Source organism: Priapulus caudatus, unplaced genomic scaffold, assembly GCF_000485595.1.
Source record: "Priapulus caudatus unplaced genomic scaffold, Priapulus_caudatus-5.0.1 Scaffold6, whole genome shotgun sequence".
NCBI lineage: Eukaryota > Metazoa > Priapulida > Priapulimorpha > Priapulimorphida > Priapulidae > Priapulus > Priapulus caudatus.
The window spans coordinates 986,994-1,005,703 of NW_014577067.1; the positions used below are offsets into that span (position 1 = coordinate 986,994).

General features: G+C 43.8%; 1 protein-coding gene across 1 annotated transcript in view; it reads right to left on the reverse strand.

Annotated features, from left to right (window-relative positions):
- Nucleotides 1–18,710, reverse strand: part of LOC106805146 — a 37,055-nt gene extending 18,345 nt beyond the window's left edge. The window contains exons 1-2 of the mRNA XM_014806639.1: nt 18,631–18,710; nt 1,020–1,139 (exon numbers count right to left, since the gene is read on the reverse strand). Coding sequence (XP_014662125.1) covers nt 1,020–1,139; nt 18,631–18,685 — 175 coding nt within the window. The 5' untranslated portion in view covers nt 18,686–18,710. The remainder of the gene's footprint in view (nt 1–1,019; nt 1,140–18,630) is intronic.

Sequence of the window (18,710 nt, forward strand, 5' to 3'; positions counted from 1 at the left end):
GTGTGTGTGTGTGTGTGTGCGTGTGAGTGTGTGTGTGCGTGCGTGTGTGCGCGTCCAACCACTATGAAGACATTTAATTCATAAAAAAATTTCACTGTCCGTACCGCTCATAGGGTCTCTGCCGGAACGTACCCTAGTAACTATCTGATATGGTTAGGGTTAGGGTTAGGGTTAGGTTTAGGGTTAGGGTTAGGATTAGGGTTAGGGTTAGGGTTAGGGAGTAGGCGTAGGCGACTCCCTAGACTCGTTATATGTTTTACTCGTTATATGTTTTACTCGTTTTATTAGTGGAGTAGGCGAGGTACGGTCCGGCATATTAGATAGTACCAGCAGAGCATATAAATCACGTTGATTTATATGCTCTGCATGGTACCAGGGTACGTTACGGTATACCGGACCGTACCCAGGGTACATTCCGGCAGTACCCTGGGGGACATAGACCCTCTCAGCGTCAGTACCATTAAACCACCGTTAACTAACCAACTCATGATCCACAAAAACACTCTCCTCAGTTTACCAAAACCGCTGATAGTTACGCTAAAACACGTTAACACTTTTTTTCGGAAATAGAGCAGTGCGTTGTAACGATTTTTTAATGCTGATACACAAAAAATCGTTACGATAACAATTCTTCAGTTAGATTGATTTTAAGTATGTGTTCTGCGCATTACGCGGCTTTAAACATTCAATAAACAAGTGAAAATGGAAATAGGAGCCGCAGTGACGTCGTTCGGCTGATTTTATCAGTGTAAGGCCACGCTTAAATAAACACATATTTACAGTTTACTAAGCAAACAGACCGACAGATTCATTCTCGACGGGAGAGACCGTTTGTATAACAAGTTACGATGTATTTACTTGTTGCCCACACGCGTGCAACCCTATAGCGTGGGCAGCGTATAACGCAGGAGATACGTTGCCCACCTACCAACCCCATCAACTATAATTCCAGCCGAGGTTAATTGCGAGAATGAGATCAATTTAGGGTTGTTTCGCCGGCAATCAACGTTCGCACGCACCACATCGCGCCTCGTCGCTCGCATCGGGGCAGTCCGTCACCGAGTCGCACACTCTCGCACAGCTTCCGTCGCGACACAGCAGTTCTCCTGGCTGGCACGTCCGGTTCACAGCAGCGCCCTCTGCAGAGAAGGAAATGAGAATTCGGAGAATTTCGTGCAGTGCCTCTCTCTCGCGCAAGCGCGGGTACACACACTCGCGATGTCAACACTTATTAGATGAGCCAGTGCCCGACAAATGGTGATCAATGTGACTGTACTAGTTAATAAGCAACCAGTACTGTATTTCTGCAGGGGTGGAGCTAGGAACTATTAAGGGGAAGGAGTAGAGGGTTTTGCGAATGTGGAACCGAGCAACTGGGATCGAACAACTTGCTTCTCATTTAGGAGACATGGTTACAATTTAATGATTTCATTTAGCGAGCGATGTAATTATAGTTATAACCACACAGAAATAAATTGTACGGGGGAATAATGAAGAACCAATTACAAGTGTAGCATTAACGAGGGAAAACGGTTATTTTCGAGACGCGGGATTGGGCTATTTTAAACAGAAACAGCAAAATGGCAGATAAACTTCTAAAAGTAAGATTTTTTAGATTTAAAAGGACTGCGATTTTATATAACTGGGAAATAGGAAATGACATATACCTTAACCGGGACACTGGAATGGACCCGGTCCCTACCCCCGTCATCAAATAAATAGCCAATAGACCATGGATATCTCTCAGTTGCATGTGCCGCCTATATTAAAGCACACAATTGTACTGTGTACAAAGTAAACAGCTTTAATAAAGCACATTATTCAGGATCCAATTACCGAAGCAAAATTACGCAAAATGACAAATTTAATGCCATCTGTAACTTTATATAACGTACATATTTCACCATATAATCCATGCTACTAGTGGCATTGTTTTGAGACTTTGCATCTTCAGAACCACTTAATTGTATCAACTATATTATATGGTCGTTACTTACACAACATCACGAACCCATCTACTACAAAATTGTGTGTAATTGTGACAATGCATTTTAACCTGGTTAATGCATTCCATCGTATCTGGCAACTGCCACGAGGTTTGTTATTGGGACCATTCTTTCATCATTTATCCTTGCTTGGAGATGGCAGGACTAACTGCATGGCCACGGCGTATTGCTCAGTTTGAGTCTCGTGATTGATTAACATAATTAAATCTTTTGTGATCGATTTACTTTCTCGTGCACATCGTGACAGTACAGCTTATATAGATCAACTGACTACACAGGGAGGGCATTCCCAGGAAAAACTGGTACGCATGCGTGTTCTTGTATTCGAAAACATATCATTAAAAAATTAAAAACAAAGAAAATGTATAAACATTCATTTCTTCAAAGAATATGCGGTCCACGAATTGGTATTTATACTTAACCCAATCATACACTGGTTAGGTGTCATAACTATTAGATAGTGCTGACACCTACCGTTCTTGTACTAGCAGTAATTCTAAACGTTAAAGGGACTATATACGTCACGAATTTTCCATGGTAAAATTTGTAAAAAAAAAATTGCTATTTTTTTACATTAAAAGTAAGAACTAACGTTACTAAATATATCCGTGGTAAAAATATATACCGTTACTAAATATATCCGTGGTAAATATATAACGTGGTAAAAATGAAAAAAATAAATTCAATACAACTTTTTACAAAACGTATAATATCACTCAACACAATTATTAATATTCATTGTAATGCCTTTACTCTAGACACCAACAGTAAACGCAAACGATTGTCACAGAATACAAATTACATTACAATATACGAACAAAATATAATCTTTAAAGTGATTACGTCACGAATTTCTAGCACCATCAAGAAGTATATTTGTGTGTTATTTGTACAAAATAAAATGTATGAAAATACAATTAGTGTTTCTGTTTACTTTTCATGCTTATATACCTTCTTTACATGCCCTAATTTGCCGGTGAAAAACAGAGAGACGCCAGTATCTGAACAGTACTGGGGGAATAGTGTTAGACAACAGAAATTACCAAATCGTCCAGATGAGACGGGATACTAGAGAAGCGTTGCCGAAAGGAGGTGTTAATCCCAAGCGCTAGAAGCGCAGATCGTGCGCGCAGTTCCGCGGCAAGGCGCACGCGACCGCGGGAACGTCGTGCGCGACTACGCAGTGCTGGCAGCTATGGATCCGTGCGCCGAATGCATAGCCGGCGCACGGATCCATAGCTGCCAGCGAAGAGTCGACGATTTTAGGGGCAATAGAATGAAAGGGCTCAGGTCCATTGAGGTGTTGTTGGTAGCTAATTAGAATTGTAAGTTCATTGCAAATATTCCGACAACTGTCGTATACAATATGTAAGCAAACGGCGCCGAATGTTTACTGTCATGGAATGTTATATTGTAGCGAAGTCATGAAAAAGGGCAACAGTGTTTGCAACTGTTGCTCGCCGGTCATAAGCCGACGCCGTTCTCTCTGTCTTTCTGGGTGTCTCCCTGTGTGTCTCTCTCTCGCATGCTCTCTCTCTCTTCTGCTTCGTGCTCTCCTCTCCTCTCGTCGTCTCTCGTGTCTCTTCTCGTCTCTATCTTGTTGGTGTCGCTCTGCTATGGTCGGGCCTCTCATCTCCTTGCCTGCTGTCTTGTGTCAGATCGTACTGCGGGATTTATTAGCACCTGCTGAGTAGATGCCTGTCTCGAAACAACCTGTTTGATTCTCTTCTGAATTGGGTCGGCAGACGTAAGCTGAGTCTATGATACTGCTACGCCTGCGACCCTCGCTCCAACGCACGCTCGCTCGGTCTCTCTCTCTCTCCTGTCGGAATTTTGTTGCTCTCCTCGGCCGCTCGCATCCGGCCTCTCTCTCCTATGCTCTCTCTCTCGTCTGTCTTCTCGTCTCTGTTTTGGTCCTTCATTTCCTCTGTCTCTTTCTCGCCCTTCTCGCTTTGTCGCCGTCTGTTCGCTTTTCTCTCTCCTGTCGCTGTCGCTTGCCCTCTCTCTCTGTCCCCCATCACCAAAATTTTATCCTCATAGCTCTCCTGTATCTCTTGGAGTATAATCTGTTTGCGCTGTAGGAGTGTATCTCTCTCGTGCTCTGCTGGCTATCGTCCTCTGTCGCGTCTGTTCTCCTGCCGGCGCCCACGCTCTCTCTGGCCTGCTGTCGGCTGCTCTGCGTAGTCACTTTGTCTCTCTGTCCGTCTTTCTCTGGCTTTGTCCATATGTGTGTCGTCCCGTCTCTATCTCTGTGTGTTAGTCCTCCTCGGCGCTCTCTCTCTCTCCCGCACCCGCTGTCGTGTTTTGTGTTGTAGTGGAGCGACGCCCCACCCCCCTGTGTGGATCTCCTCTCGCATGTCTCGTTTTTGTCTCGCGTGTCTCTTCTCAGTTTCATATCTGGGATGGGCAATGATGAATGTAGCATTCTTGTGTAATTCCTGAATGGTTTCATGATGTAGTTTCTTCAGTGTGTTAGACAATCGGCGACTGCTAGAAAAGCGAACGCGGCCGGACGGTTTACTTTTATGGCATTCTTATTGTAGTTAACGTTCTCCCTCGGCGCCCAAGTGGCGGTGGGTGCGCGCAATGATTAAACCGCGGACACACATCCACGTATTCCCGGAGCGTGTATGTACAACATGCTGTAAGTTAATCACGCCGCGGGCACCGCCACGCCAAAAACATTCGCCGCGCGGCGCTGCGCGCCAAACAAGAAACGCGCCATCGAACCTGTAGTCAAGCATACAGCGGTCACAATAAAACACACATCAGAGACATGCTTGAACTTGCAGATAAAGAAATTATTAGGGAAAGGCACAGGAATTAATACTATGACAATTCAGTACCTTTACGGAATTTTCAACGTACTTTAGCCAGCAACACTGACAATGACATTAAGGAGGTTGAAAGGGTTATTGTTATATCAGAAAGGATTGAAGCAACAAGAATACATCGTAAAACAAACTTTGTTGGACGAGTATAGGGGCAACAATGAGAAGCATGAGGATGAGATGAGATGAATTATAATAAATATATATATATTAAATATATAAATAATGTAAAACAGACTTTTTAGGCAAGACGCCCAAGACTATGAAGATAATTTGCATTGTTGTACTGGGAAGAAAAGGGAGGCGAATTAATAGTTAAATATAACTATCGACACAGGTTGGTCAATTAGTGCCAGGCTACGACAGATGCTGCCTGAGATGGAATCAAGACTTAAAATTAAGACTTAAATTCAATGAAGAAGAGCAAATAACATATTCTGGCGACAAATACATTATCTCCCTACCTACCTACCCTATTTTGTTCAAGGATGTAACCTTAAACAATGTTTTTGTAGGTCTTTTATCCTATTACAATACACGTTTCGTTCAGTTCAATTCCCACGCATCAATTAATATTGGACGACTGGTCGGGTGGCACAAGACTTAATTTGTTCAGTGCGCGCACGACGGTCGGGTAAAGAAGACTTCATTTCTTCACTTGCGCGCACACGGTCGGGTAAACACAACTTAATTTCTTCACTGCGCGCACGACGGTCGGGTAAAGAAGACTTAATTTGTTCAGTGCGCGCACGACGGTCGGGTAAACAACCGGCATTACAAACGTACCGAATTGCGGGAAATATGTGTTAAATATTACAACCAAACTTACCCGCACTCAACACTCACACTCTTCACTTGCACGCAGTACAACGGCCTGCCATCATATATGGATGGATGAAACATCCATGGGTATGTATGAATTGGAAGAAGCATGTGCTCTACGCCTGTATGGCTCTACGGTCTATCAGAGGGCGATGATATGATTATGGACTCTGCTCTGCTATATATACATGGTTGTAGTATGACGTCATGATCCGAAACATCACACCATGTGGGGTTATAACCATATAACAGACATACGGCTGGTGCATTTCCACATAACGTCCAGTGTAAACAACCATAAATCAGTCAGCCTGCCGTGTCCAAAGACTGGTACGGTCGTTAATTAGGCCAAGTATCTCTCGCTACACTAAAGTTATAGTAACTCCAGCGACCGCGGGGCAGTCTAAGCCTATTTGCCAAGAAAAACGCCATCGACCATAAATCAGTCAGCCTGCCGTGTCCAAAGACTGGTACGGTCGTTAATTAGGCCAAGTATCTCTCGCTACACTAAAGTTACGCTCGCTACGCTAAACTCTCCACCGCGGGGCAGTCTAAGCCTATTTGCCGTTCTTTCTGTGGGAAATTCTGCGTCGAACATGCCTGCGAAGAGAGACTCGTCGCCCCATCTATGGGTAGCGATATACGAGAATAAGTTCACGGCATGTAATTAAATAAATTAGAAATCGCTTTTCTAGAAAAAAAGCTAACGCGCAGACAACCAAACAAGTTCCAATTACGACCATTCGCATTTATTCTCATTCTCGCCTACACGTGCACATCGAAAGTTTGTGGCAGCGCCACAACTGCTCAATTGACCGATTACAGGCAGCATTTGTATAACGGTGAAATGGTTCTAAATATAGACAGCGAGTTATCTCAAATGGCGCCACAGGTGCGCGCTGTTCGGCTGCTTCGCGCGTATATACGGCTGCAGACTGTCTAGATTTTGCAATTTAACCAACGTAAAAACATTTTTATCAGGTGAGAGTTTGAGGATATATTTAGTAAACGTTAGTTCTTACTTTTAATGTAAAAAAATAGCAATTTTTTTTTACAAATTTTACCATTGGAAAATTCGTGACGTAGTCCCTTTAAAAAAAAGATGTGTTGAGTGTAAATCGCTTTAATTTCTTGGGTAGAGGGTAGGAACCCCGTTCACAAACGTCCGTACAGAAGCGTAGCTAACCCAATTTGCCTGGGGGCAAAACCACATGGGGTTTATGTTCTTGGAAGTTGACCGTTGACAGTACATTATTGAGCATGTAATAGTATCTAAAGTAGTCTTGCAGGCAGATGCTCTCCTTACCCACCCCCTGCCGCTAGTTACGGCCCTCCAACGAACTAGAGGGTGTCATCAAAAGGAATGCGAAGTACCCGTTTTCCCTTAAAGTGTTCCCCCCGAGAATGAATTCTACACGATCTTTTACATGTAGTTTGGTGGGCATAACTTTGTGATCGCCTTCTGAGAGGTCTAACTCCCAAAGAAACTGTGCGTTTTATATCTTTCGGTCTACACTAATTTTAAAATCAATATATACTCTCTACTTCTTACACTGAATCCCGCGCCTTCTTGCTTGCGAGCGATGATTGGCGTAGTACTTATGGAGTCGAATTTAATTTCCCACGTGGGGTACATATATACGTTAGTTGTGAGATTATTACATAATATCAGGAGTAGATAATAGAAGAATCTTCTATTATCTACTCCTGATAATATCATAGAGAGTACCATTACGCACGTGACACTGAAGTCGCGCACATTGCCTCAATATCACAACATATAGACTACCCATAGACGCCTTCCTATTTTGCGTTTTCCATTGTCAGGGACCGCAGCTAACAAAGTTATGTTCCTTGAATGTTATATGGGAATGTTTCTTTTAGATTAGCAGAACATTATTCAGTAACATTCTAATAACGTTTTTTAGGAAAGTTTTCCTGACATTCTGAGAACGTTTTTATCAAATGTTAGGCACATGTTATTCACACTACTTTCAGATAGCATTGATCAACCTCCGAAAATGACATATTAACGGCAGCCACATCGTAGACGGCAGTCCCACACACAAGTACAAACAGTCACCCTATACCTATCCCTAACCATAACACCAACTCCAACCCCAACCCTAACACTATACTATAAAGCGACTCGCGTCGTATATATATAGCGTGTAAAAACAGTATAACCTTTTGGTATACCGGTGTATAACCTTTTGCTTTCAATAAAAAACTGAACTGAACTGTTTCTGAACTGCAATCAATCCCAAGCAACTAGTGTAGGCTAGCTAATTAATTAATTAATTAATTAATAATTAATTAATTAATTATTAGGCTGGAGATTAATTAATAGCTAGTAAACGGCATTATTTTGTGGATAAGTGACGCATGCGCAAATGGACTACCGTACCCGTAGCCTCGAGACATTAGGATACGGCTACCGTCCCCGTAGCAACTGCGAACAAAACTACATTTGATACCTGTGCTATAGTTTGCAACATCACAAAAACGGCAATTAGGAGTTTCAAACCCATCCGAGGACGGTTAACGTTTTCCGAATATTCCAAAAACATAACTCTCTCACCAAGTAAAACCAATGAATGCATAACGATATGGGAATGTTCTTAGAATATTTTTGGCTAATGTAACCAAACTAGAACCTCCAGCGAATGTTACGAGAATGTTCCGTGTTTGCTGGGGGACACTTACTTGGGTTTCTATCAGAATATATAATAGAAATGCACGATCGAAGATTTTGTTCAATGTGATGATACAGCACGTTGTATAACATGCAGGATTAGTGAATATTTTCGGAAGTGGGTTGGCTGTTGTCGCATTAACTGCGCACGCATTAGCATAATCACGATGTGGGCGGATAATGGCAGAACTAAATTAGTAAACAGTCTGGAAATAGACAACCGCATTTGGATTTAGTTGGCAAATGATAATACAAGGTGTGGGTAAGTTAAAAGATATTACATTAAGGAATAAACATTCCGCTAGCGTAGACAACATAACGAAGGTCTTATCATAACATAATTTACATCCGATTGAAAATTAGCCGTTGGCGACCGGAGCGCTTCGATCGCATGCACCGACGCTACACTGTGCAGGCAAGCATTGATTGACCCGCCTCCCCCCCCATCCCCCTAGCGCCTGTAACGCAACAACAGCTCGATTCACGCCCCTCGTCATCGCCAAACTGGAGTCAGTTTGATGTACTATCGAGACCAAAGCTGTTGCAATGCTAGAGCGCAATGCGGGCGTGGTTTCAGTTTATTGTATTAGGCCTACTGACTGTAGCCTCCCTTCGCGCATGACCAGTAACTTTCACAAAATGGTTTCGTCGAAATTAGACATTCATTTCAGATACCTTTCCATGAAATTTGTAGTGAAAAACAGAATCCGGCTATAAATAAATTAATTCAAGAATTTATGTACGAGCATGAGCATAGATAGCTCTACCCGTGTTCACTGTAGCGGGAGCGACGGGCTATACGGGCAGAGCCAGGGCGTAGATAGACCTTCACTATTAGGGGCATAGACGAAACCGAAAACCAAAGACAAACAACAGAGCTATTCGGAGCTATGCGTTATTTTGCTCAAGAATAACTCGAGCTGAACGGATATTTTGGACAATATTTCACTGTGCTGCGATGGACTTAGCGTTGCTGCCACAGGGTGCTTCGAAAACTCTCACGTACTGTTAATACTGTTAGCGCTATTTCCAAATACCGAGTGCATGGTTTTCGAGTTGCATTTCCTCGAGCAATTACCGACTCGGTTGACATGTTTGCAGTTTTGCCTTTACAGCTAATGTTTAGCAAACGTGCTGTTAATGGTATTTGGTAGATTTTCGGTGGCAGATTTTATTGCGAACACGTGCTAGAGATTTCGTGGATTGAAATCCTTGAGAAATACAAACTCGTCCGGCATCTAATGATTATTATTTAGCAGTTAATTTCGTTAGCCGCATAACAAGTATTTCTGTAATCACCTACAGCATTACAAGGAATTTATAATAGGCTACAGTAAAAACGTTGTTTTATCGTAGTATCTAATGTTAGTAGGTCTAATGTATCACGACGCGCGGAAAATATCGTTCAGCGTATTTTGAGCTCATCGCGATAAAAACGGAAAGAATATATTTCTTTAGAATGCTAGATGCACAGGTGCAGGTGAGCTACAAGCTACATTTTCTGTAGGAAGACGTATACTCATGCTTGCCAATCATATACGATAGCGACGTACGTATAGCAGCAAGAGTAGATAATAAAAGAGTAGTTATATTATCTACTCTTGATAGCAGGATATGAATAATAGAGCCGATTGTGATACCATGCATGTGTGCTATACGTACCCTGGTAACGCACGTATTGCTCTATGCTGCACGTTGCTAGTCATGTACTCCGGGGAACGATGCTAGCTGACAGTATAAGCAGGGTTTCAGTGCGTGGATAGACTACAAACATTCTGCTTGTGAAACGAGGCTGTAGACCCATCTCACCGACATTAACGCGTTCCTTCCCAGTCTCTCAATCACTCGTACGCTTTCTCCCTTTCTTTTTCCCGCTCTCCCTTTGTCGTCTCTACACTCCTTCTTCATTCCTTCCGTCCTTCCTTTCTTTTTTACTGACGCTCTCCCTCTATCGTCCCTTCCTCGCCTTCCTTGTTTCCTTTTCTCCCCCCTCTCTCTCTCTCTCATTCCATCTACTTAACTCTCTCTTCTTCCAGCTCTCATTTCCATTCCTCTATATATATTCTTGCTTTCTCTCTTCCTTCCTTTCTTCCTACCCCCGACCTTTCAATTCCGATCCCTTCTATCAATTTACTCATCCATCCATCCATTCATCCATCCATCCATTCATCCGTCCGTCCGTCCGTCCGTCCGTCCGTCCGCTCATCCATCCGTCATGCCTTTCTTTCTGTATTCCGATTACGATCCCTTTATTCTCATTCACCTTCTTACGCACGCACGCGCGATCGTACATAACCGTATGTTTGTTGAAGGCAAACACAGCGACAGCTTACGATGCCTATATGTTGCCAATTGCATAGTACATGAATGTTCGTGCTATAACAGGCATTACTCCACGAATTTATCTACGCGGGGATTCACCCGCACCACAAGATGGAGAAATGAAAAATATAGAAAACAAAACAATATGAAAATATTTTAGGAAAATAATAGTGTAAATTTGCGTTTAGTAATAACGGGCCCTTAGCCATCATCACTAACACACGCACGTGTACGTACACACGCACATACGCACGTACACACGCACACGCACACACGTGCATACGCACGCATGCACGCACGCACGTACACACGCACACACGCGCATACACACGCGCATACACACGCACACACGTACGTACACACGCACACACGAACGTACACACGCACACACGTACGCACGCACGCGCCCACGAACACACGCGCATGCACGCACGCAAACACGCACACACAAACACAAACACACACACACGCCCATTCTTGCATTCATACACGCAGACCCTCACTGCAAGAATACAAGTGTGAGAGGGATAATGCGGATGTAAAGCTAGCACGCATGTTGACGTGCGGTTCAAATGTTCAATTCATCATAACGTTATCCGCTGGGGCACGATTACGAAAACAACGGCCGAGTGGCGAACGATAAATTGATAGGAAAACGCGTCGGCGAAGCCAGCGGCGTGCATTTGCGACAATGAGCGGTGACTCACACACTCGCAACTACTCGCTTTCCGTTGAAGCATGATAGACATTCCCCTCATGGCAAACGTCCCCAAATACATTGCGCATGGTTATGAGGATTCGATTTTATTGCCCTCGCGCGATGTATGGGGGGGGGGCAACTACCACAGGGGGAATAATGTCTGCCATGCTACCCAGGCTCGCCGGTGAGGTTTAGGGAAGCCAGCTGTATTTCCCTGTCAACAACGGCTGAACAACGTTTCGAATGGCCCCGTGTGTACGCGTTTGATCGATCCGAGAGGCATCGGTACAACCGTGAGCTTATTTTACGACCGCATGACACACCGGCAGGATCCGACAAGCTAATTACCCACCACAAATCTGCCGAAGGCCGACGGTCGGCATTCTAGCATTATCGAGTCCCTTCGTGTCCTTCGTGCGCCGAACAGAATCGGCCAACATACACGCTTTGACGCGGCTTCGTCAGAAAGCTCGCATCGCGCGTGTAGGATATGTAAGCTATGTAGGAGGAGGGGTTTCCGCGCGCGCGCTCGTTAGTTCACGTTTACGATGCATGTGATACATCCGACACTGACATTAAAACAAACCGTCTGTGTGTTGCGTTAAACATTTACGGGCTGAGAGTTGGGCTAGTTCGTGATCCTGTATAGGAACTGCGATGCGAAACGTGTGTGGAATTGAAACGCCGCGGCTGTGAGTGGGCAAACTTGTCGTTACGGGTTTACACTGCGCTGACTTCGTCACAGAAATTATACTCTCTTGCTCGCTTTTTTTGTTTCGTTTTCACTCTCACTTATACTCTGCTCGTCCCCTCTCCCTGTGCGTGCGCGCGCGCGTGTTTCTGTGTGGATTTCTGTATGTGTGCTTGGTGGGTGTGCGTGTGTCGGGGTATGTATATACGCTTGTGCGCGTGTGTGCGTGTGAGTGCAAGTGTTTGCGTGTGCAGGCGTGTGTGCGAGCGCGTTTCTCTGTGTGTGCGTGCGCATGTGTTTGCGTGTGTGCGTGTGAGTGTGTGGGTACGTCCATCGGCGCGCACGTATTGCGTTTGCGTGCGTGTGTCGTGTGTATGCATGCATATACGCGCGCGAGCTTCTGCGTTGTATTCCCCATTACGGGGCTGCCAATGCGACACGCGCGTGCAGAAATTTGCGTGTGCCTCACTCACCCAATTCCCATTCTTGGCACTGCGTTTTGTCATCGCTCCAAACGTGCCTCACCATACAGATCAATGAATTCCGCCATATTATCTTCATAATGGGTACAGAATTTGGTGGGAACGCGTGGAAGCGCATAGCCGATCCGCAATGACCCAGAATGTGTGTTTTGTGAAGGCATGCGACGATCTATATTCTACAGGGCGAAAGGGCAGCGCGTAATACCGAGACTAGCTAGAGGATTTAGCCGCACACACTAGAACTACTGAAGTCCTGAAGAACTGAATGCTTGTTCCACAGATGTGAGAGAGAATTTACATTCACTATAGATGTAGATGCTGCCGCTGAGTCCGGGAGCGATGGAGTCATACCCTGCACTGAGAGTTAAAGTTTTTTTCTTTGCTGATTCTTGTAGACTAGGTGTTGGTCTTCACTTTCTAGGTGAATGACTACCCGTCACCCTTGAGCAATTTTCTATATTAACCCTTTTGTGTTGAGAGCGTCAACTCAAAAATTGGCGAAAAATTAAGAGTGGGGAAAACAAAAATTCTACTAGATCTGTTGTTTTTAAAGCTAATGGATCATGTGATCACTCAACATGTTGGTATTTAAGAGCTCTCTCTAATGATAGGTGAATAATAAGGTCACTTAAGGTCAAAATGTCACAAATGTTTGACCTTCCTCGAAATCTTAAATATTGCTTTTAGCACCCCTGCCTTGGCCAAGAACAGGCTATAATAGTGCTTTTTACCCCTAAATTTGTTCAAGGAGATGCCCTGCTATCATTTTAAACCGCCAATCAAAGATGTTGAATTTTGACCAACCTATTACAAAAGAAAGACAAGTGATGTGCTAAAATAGCTGTTTTTATTACCCAAAAGTTGATAACGCTTACAGTAATCAGATCTGTCGATCTAGAGCAACCATTGCTCCACCACATATTGCAATGGGGAAAGTCAAGAGGCTTAGTCCTAGATTTTGACATATTTTGCCAAACTTACAGGGTCAAAGGTCATACAAGTACACAGTTAACTGCAGTCAGTTGTTTCGATGAACTGACTGGCATCATTTTAAATAACCAGCCCATAGGTAGCTCCATTATATTTCGTTTAAAAAAAAAATGAATTCTCATTAATACTTGATATTTTTATAAACTAGGCATGCTCTATGTCAAATGTTGGCACTCGTCTACTATTGTCTCAGGCGAAATAAAGAATATGGTAGTCCCATTTTTGGTAAGAAGTGTTTCAGTTCCAACTCTAACCATCAGCCCTTTCTAGAACAATCAATGCTGTAGCAAGCACAAAACATTGTGCATGGTAAGTGAACAACATCTTTGCATGAACACTTTCTTGAGCATAGACGATCACCAGAACAACCACATTTCATCAAGCGAAGGATATATTCTGGGGCACAAAAGGCATTTTCTGGAAGCGTGACATGTGTGAGTGTCTTTGTGTCCTTTTCCCTCATCCATCCAAATTCCTCTGGGTCCAACAGAGGGGGATTGTTTTCCTAAAATGATCGCCAAAGAATGGCTTGGTAGTGTGCACGTTTTGCATTCTTTAAGAATGCTTCAGTCGTAGGTGGCAGTGAACATAGTTTGGAAGACGAAGTGACGCCCTTGCCATTTTTAGCAGCCCAAAGCTGAATGCGAACCTGTGACATGTCCACAGCATTTTTCTTGCCATAGCAAGCTGATACGAATGTTGTGGCTTGGTTGTAAACATCAGCAAGTTCAGCAGTTACGTCACCAACTGCAGACAAGGTGTGGCCAGCCCTAAGGACTCTGATTACAGTTTCTTTACCAATTCCGAAGTATGTGGCAACCGTGTCGCAACCTGAAAGAGCGTGAGCTTGAAGGAGATTTTAAGCGATCATCTGGTGTTTTTTTTGCTGTCTCACCAATGTCAATCACCGTGCTACCTTTCACTGGTGATTCCATGATGACTGGGACTTTGAGGTCACTTCGATCATAATAGTAGACTAGTAGAAAAACACATCTGTGTCATCAGACATCACTGTAATGGATTTCCCTTCTCTACTGTACCGCAATACCTGTTGGACAATAATATTGTCCGCTTCCTCATGGGTCGTTGTGAGGTCATGACGTCTTCTGATCCCATCATTTTGAATTTCAAGTGGAGTGTTTCTTTCCGCTGTGATAACTAGCTTGTGTATGCAGGTGCTGTTTGTGTGGAAGATGCTGTCCTGAGACAGTTCATCATAGATGATCTGGATGATCTGTTTCTTGTTTTCAGTGACAGTCATTCCAACTTTCTGGGCTGGCAGGGTTGTCTTAAGCTTAAGATGAAAGACTCTACTGGCGCCGGCCTCTCTTCCTCTCCTGGCCACAGATTTCGTGCGAAAATTTCTGTAATGGTCGAATACTAGGTACACCTCATAATCCTTCAAGAGTCTTTGAATACGTTCCTTCACATTTGAAACATAATCTTCAACTGTACCAGCCTCGAGCGAGTGGAGCACCCAAAGCAAAGCAGAACCATCTATCACCATCACATCAGTCATGCCTGTTTTTCTACTCGATACTTCTACTTGGAGACTCTTCTTTAGCTGTGACTTGTTTGTGGCAATCCTCATCCCATCATGCAGTGGTAAACATCAATGTTGGCACTGGTGCAAGTTCATGGGAGAGAACATGCTTGATATCAATATCCCGCGAACTGGATAACAGACCAATAACCCGTGCATAAATGGCATTTAAGTCCGTAATCTTGTTGTCCCCAATGGATACTCCCTGCTTCCTCACAGTCATTGTAAAAACTTTCTTGGGAATGGTTCCATAAAACCCGTCTGGCCATTTTGTTTCAAATTCCTCCATCTGTTTCTTTCAAATATGAACGGAGTTCTGGACATTGACCTCAGCTTTGCCAATTTGCCCAGTTAATTTACGATATTCACTTATTCCTCTCTGGTGGTTTGCAGGTCGCATGAGGTCAAGTGCACATGCTCGTACATTTCTGCGGATAACAAGTTTTGTGCTTGCTACATGCTTGATTGTTCTAGAGAGTGGCTGATTGGTTAGAGTTGGAACTGAAAACACTTATTACCAAAAATGGGACCTAACCAATATCTTTATTTTGGGCCTGAGACAATAGTAGACGAGTGCCCACAGCAGTTTGTACATAGAGCATGCCTAGGTTTTAGGAAAATATCAGTATTCGATATGATAATTCATTTTTTTTTAAACATGAAATAATAATGGAGTAACCTATGTGGCTGGTTTATTTGAAAATGATGCCCGACAGTTCATCAAAACAACTGACTGACAGTTAACGCGTGCACTTGTATGACCTTTGACCCCTGTACGTTTTGGCTAAAATATTCGCCACAATCTGAGACTAAGCCTCTTGATTCCATTGCAGATTGGACGGGGCGCCATGCAGGACAGGCATTTTTGTCAACCTATAAACCTTGAGCAAAAATGACTTTTGTGAGAACAAAACTCAATTCTGGTCAATCCTTGTCCCACAAAACTCAATTTTGTGAACACAAAACTCGTTCTGTCAATTCCTGTCCAACAAAACTCATTTGTGAACACAATCTACATTCTGTCAATCCTGTACCACAAAACTCAATTTGTACTAACATCAAAACTCAACTTCTGTCAATTCCGGTTAAAAATAATTTTGGTACCACAAAACTCATTCTGTCGAACGCGGTTTCACAAAACTCAATTTTGTTGCCCAATATGCACACGCATGTCCAGAAGGGCTATCCATTGGTCAGGAAACTGGGCCTGGGAGAAATGTGTCATGGTCGCCATTCTGTTTTCTTTCTGACGCAATGGTAGCCTCTTCTTACATGCGTGTGGCCATATTTGGGCTAACAAATCGAGTTTTTGTGAACGGTTCGACAGATTTGAGTTTGTGTTTAGAAATTGAGTTTTGTGGGACAGGGATTGACAGTAAGTTTGAGGTTTGTGTTCACCAAAATTGAGTTTTGTGGGACAGGACTTGACGAATTGAGTTTTTGTGGGACAGGATTGAGCAGGAATTGAGTTTTTGTGTTCACAAAATTGACGTTTTGTGAGATCAGAAGTTGAAGTTGTGTGCACAAAATGAGTTTTGTGAGACAGAATTGAGTTTGTTAGACCAAAATTGAGCGCCCTGTCCTGCATGGCGCCCGTAATATGTGGTGTGAGCAATGGTTGTCTAATCGACTAAATCTGATTACTGTAAGGCGTTTATCAATCTTTTGTGACACTAAAACAGCTATTTTAGCAGCATCACTTGACTTTCTTTTGTAATAGGTTGTCAAAATTCAACATGATTTGAATTGGCGGTTTAAAATGATAGCAGGGCATCTCCTTGAACAAATTTAGGGTAAAAGCACTATTATAGCCTGTTTCTTGCCAAGGCTAGGGGTGCTAAAAGGCAATATGTTCAAGATTTCGAGAAAGGTCAAAATGGTGACTTTTTGACCTTAGTGACGCTTATATTCAACTATCATTAGAAAGGAGCTCTAAATACCAACATTTGAGTGGTCACAATGATCCATTAGGCTTAAATAAACGACAAGATCTAGTAGACTTTTTTGTTTTCCCACCCTTAATTTTTCGCATGCAATTTTTGAGTTGACGCTCTTCAAACACAAGAAGGGTTTAATAGCAGTAAAATTGCTCAAGGGTGACGGTGTCATCCACCTAAAAAGTAAAGAGCGCAACACACTAGTCTATCAAGAATCAGCAAAGACAAAACTTTAACTCTCAGTGCAGGGTTCCGCCAAAATCGGGGTTTGGCTTCCCCGGACTGTGTTTGGCAAAGGCATGCTGCGAATGATCTATTTACTACGCATCGTATCGTCGCGATATCTAATTCTCTCTCTCTCATCTCTCATCTCTCTTCTCTCTCTCTCTCTCTCTCGTCATCTCTCTCTCTCTCGTCCTCTCCCAAGCTCTCGTCTCTCTCTCGCTCTCTCTCATCTCTCTATATAGTATAGTATATATATTTATTACTATATACCTACATATCACGAGGGTCCTTGGTCGCATGCTTTGTTAATAATGAAGCCCCACTTACACGTATAATGCTTGAATTTTAAACTTGTTACCGACATAAGTATGAGTAGGATTCGAAATGCACTACATGTAGATACTGTCTCTGATTTAACACGTTGAGAGAAAGAGCCGCGTGAGCGAGGGGAGAACGAGGGAGAGGGGAACGAGGGGAAAAACTGTCATGGTAAGCTGGGCGAGAGAGAGAGAGAGAGAGACAGAGAGAGAGAGAAAGAGAGAGAGTAAGAGATGTAGAGAGAGAGAAGAGAGAGAGAGAGAGAGAGAGAGAGAGAGAGAGAGAGAGAGAGAGAGAGACAGATGAGAGAGCGATGAAAGAGAGAGAGAGAGAGAGACAGAGAGAGAGAGAGAAGAAGAGACAAGAGAGAGAGAGAGGAGAGAATGAGAGAGAGAAGAAAGATGAGGAGAGAGCAGAACGAAGAGACGAGAGAAGAACAGAGAAAGGAAGAGAGTAGACCGAGCGTCGATGCGAGACGACGAGACGAGAGAGACGAACAGAGAGAGAGAGAGACGAGGACAGAGAGCGAGCGAGAGAGCAGGGAGGAGAGAGAGAGACAGAGAGCTAGCCGAGAGGGACGAGTGAGAGAAGAGAGAGAGATGAGAGAGAGAGAGAGAGAGGAGAGGTGAGAGAGAAAAGAAACGCAGCGAGCGAGAGAGAGAAGAGAGAGAGAGAGAGAGAGAGATAGGAGAGCGAGCGAGGAGAGCCAGAGAGAGGGAGAGCGAGAGCGAGACAGAGAAGAGAGAGAAAGAGAGAGCGAGAGAGAGAGAGAGAGAGAAAAAGAGAGAGAGAGAGAGAGAGAGAGAGAGAGAGAGAGAGAGAGAGAGAGAGAGAGAGAGAGAGAGAGGCAGAGAGAGCACTACAGTATTTGTTTTGTGAAGGAACGCACGCTACAAGTCCATTCACGACGCAGCGCAGCGCCTTGCTGTCGCGACCGATTGATGATGAGAACACGAGCTTCACGCACGCTACTACATGAAGCCCGCTATACCGACACAGGTATACGAAAAGGAATCTATTATCGCTGTCACTGAAGCCGCGCGGAGACTCTCGCAATGTTGCACCTACCTGCGCATATGAACCAGGCGACCTGGTAGGCGACGACCAGCGCGGGGGGCACCATCGTAGCCGTATGCAGCGGTAGCGAC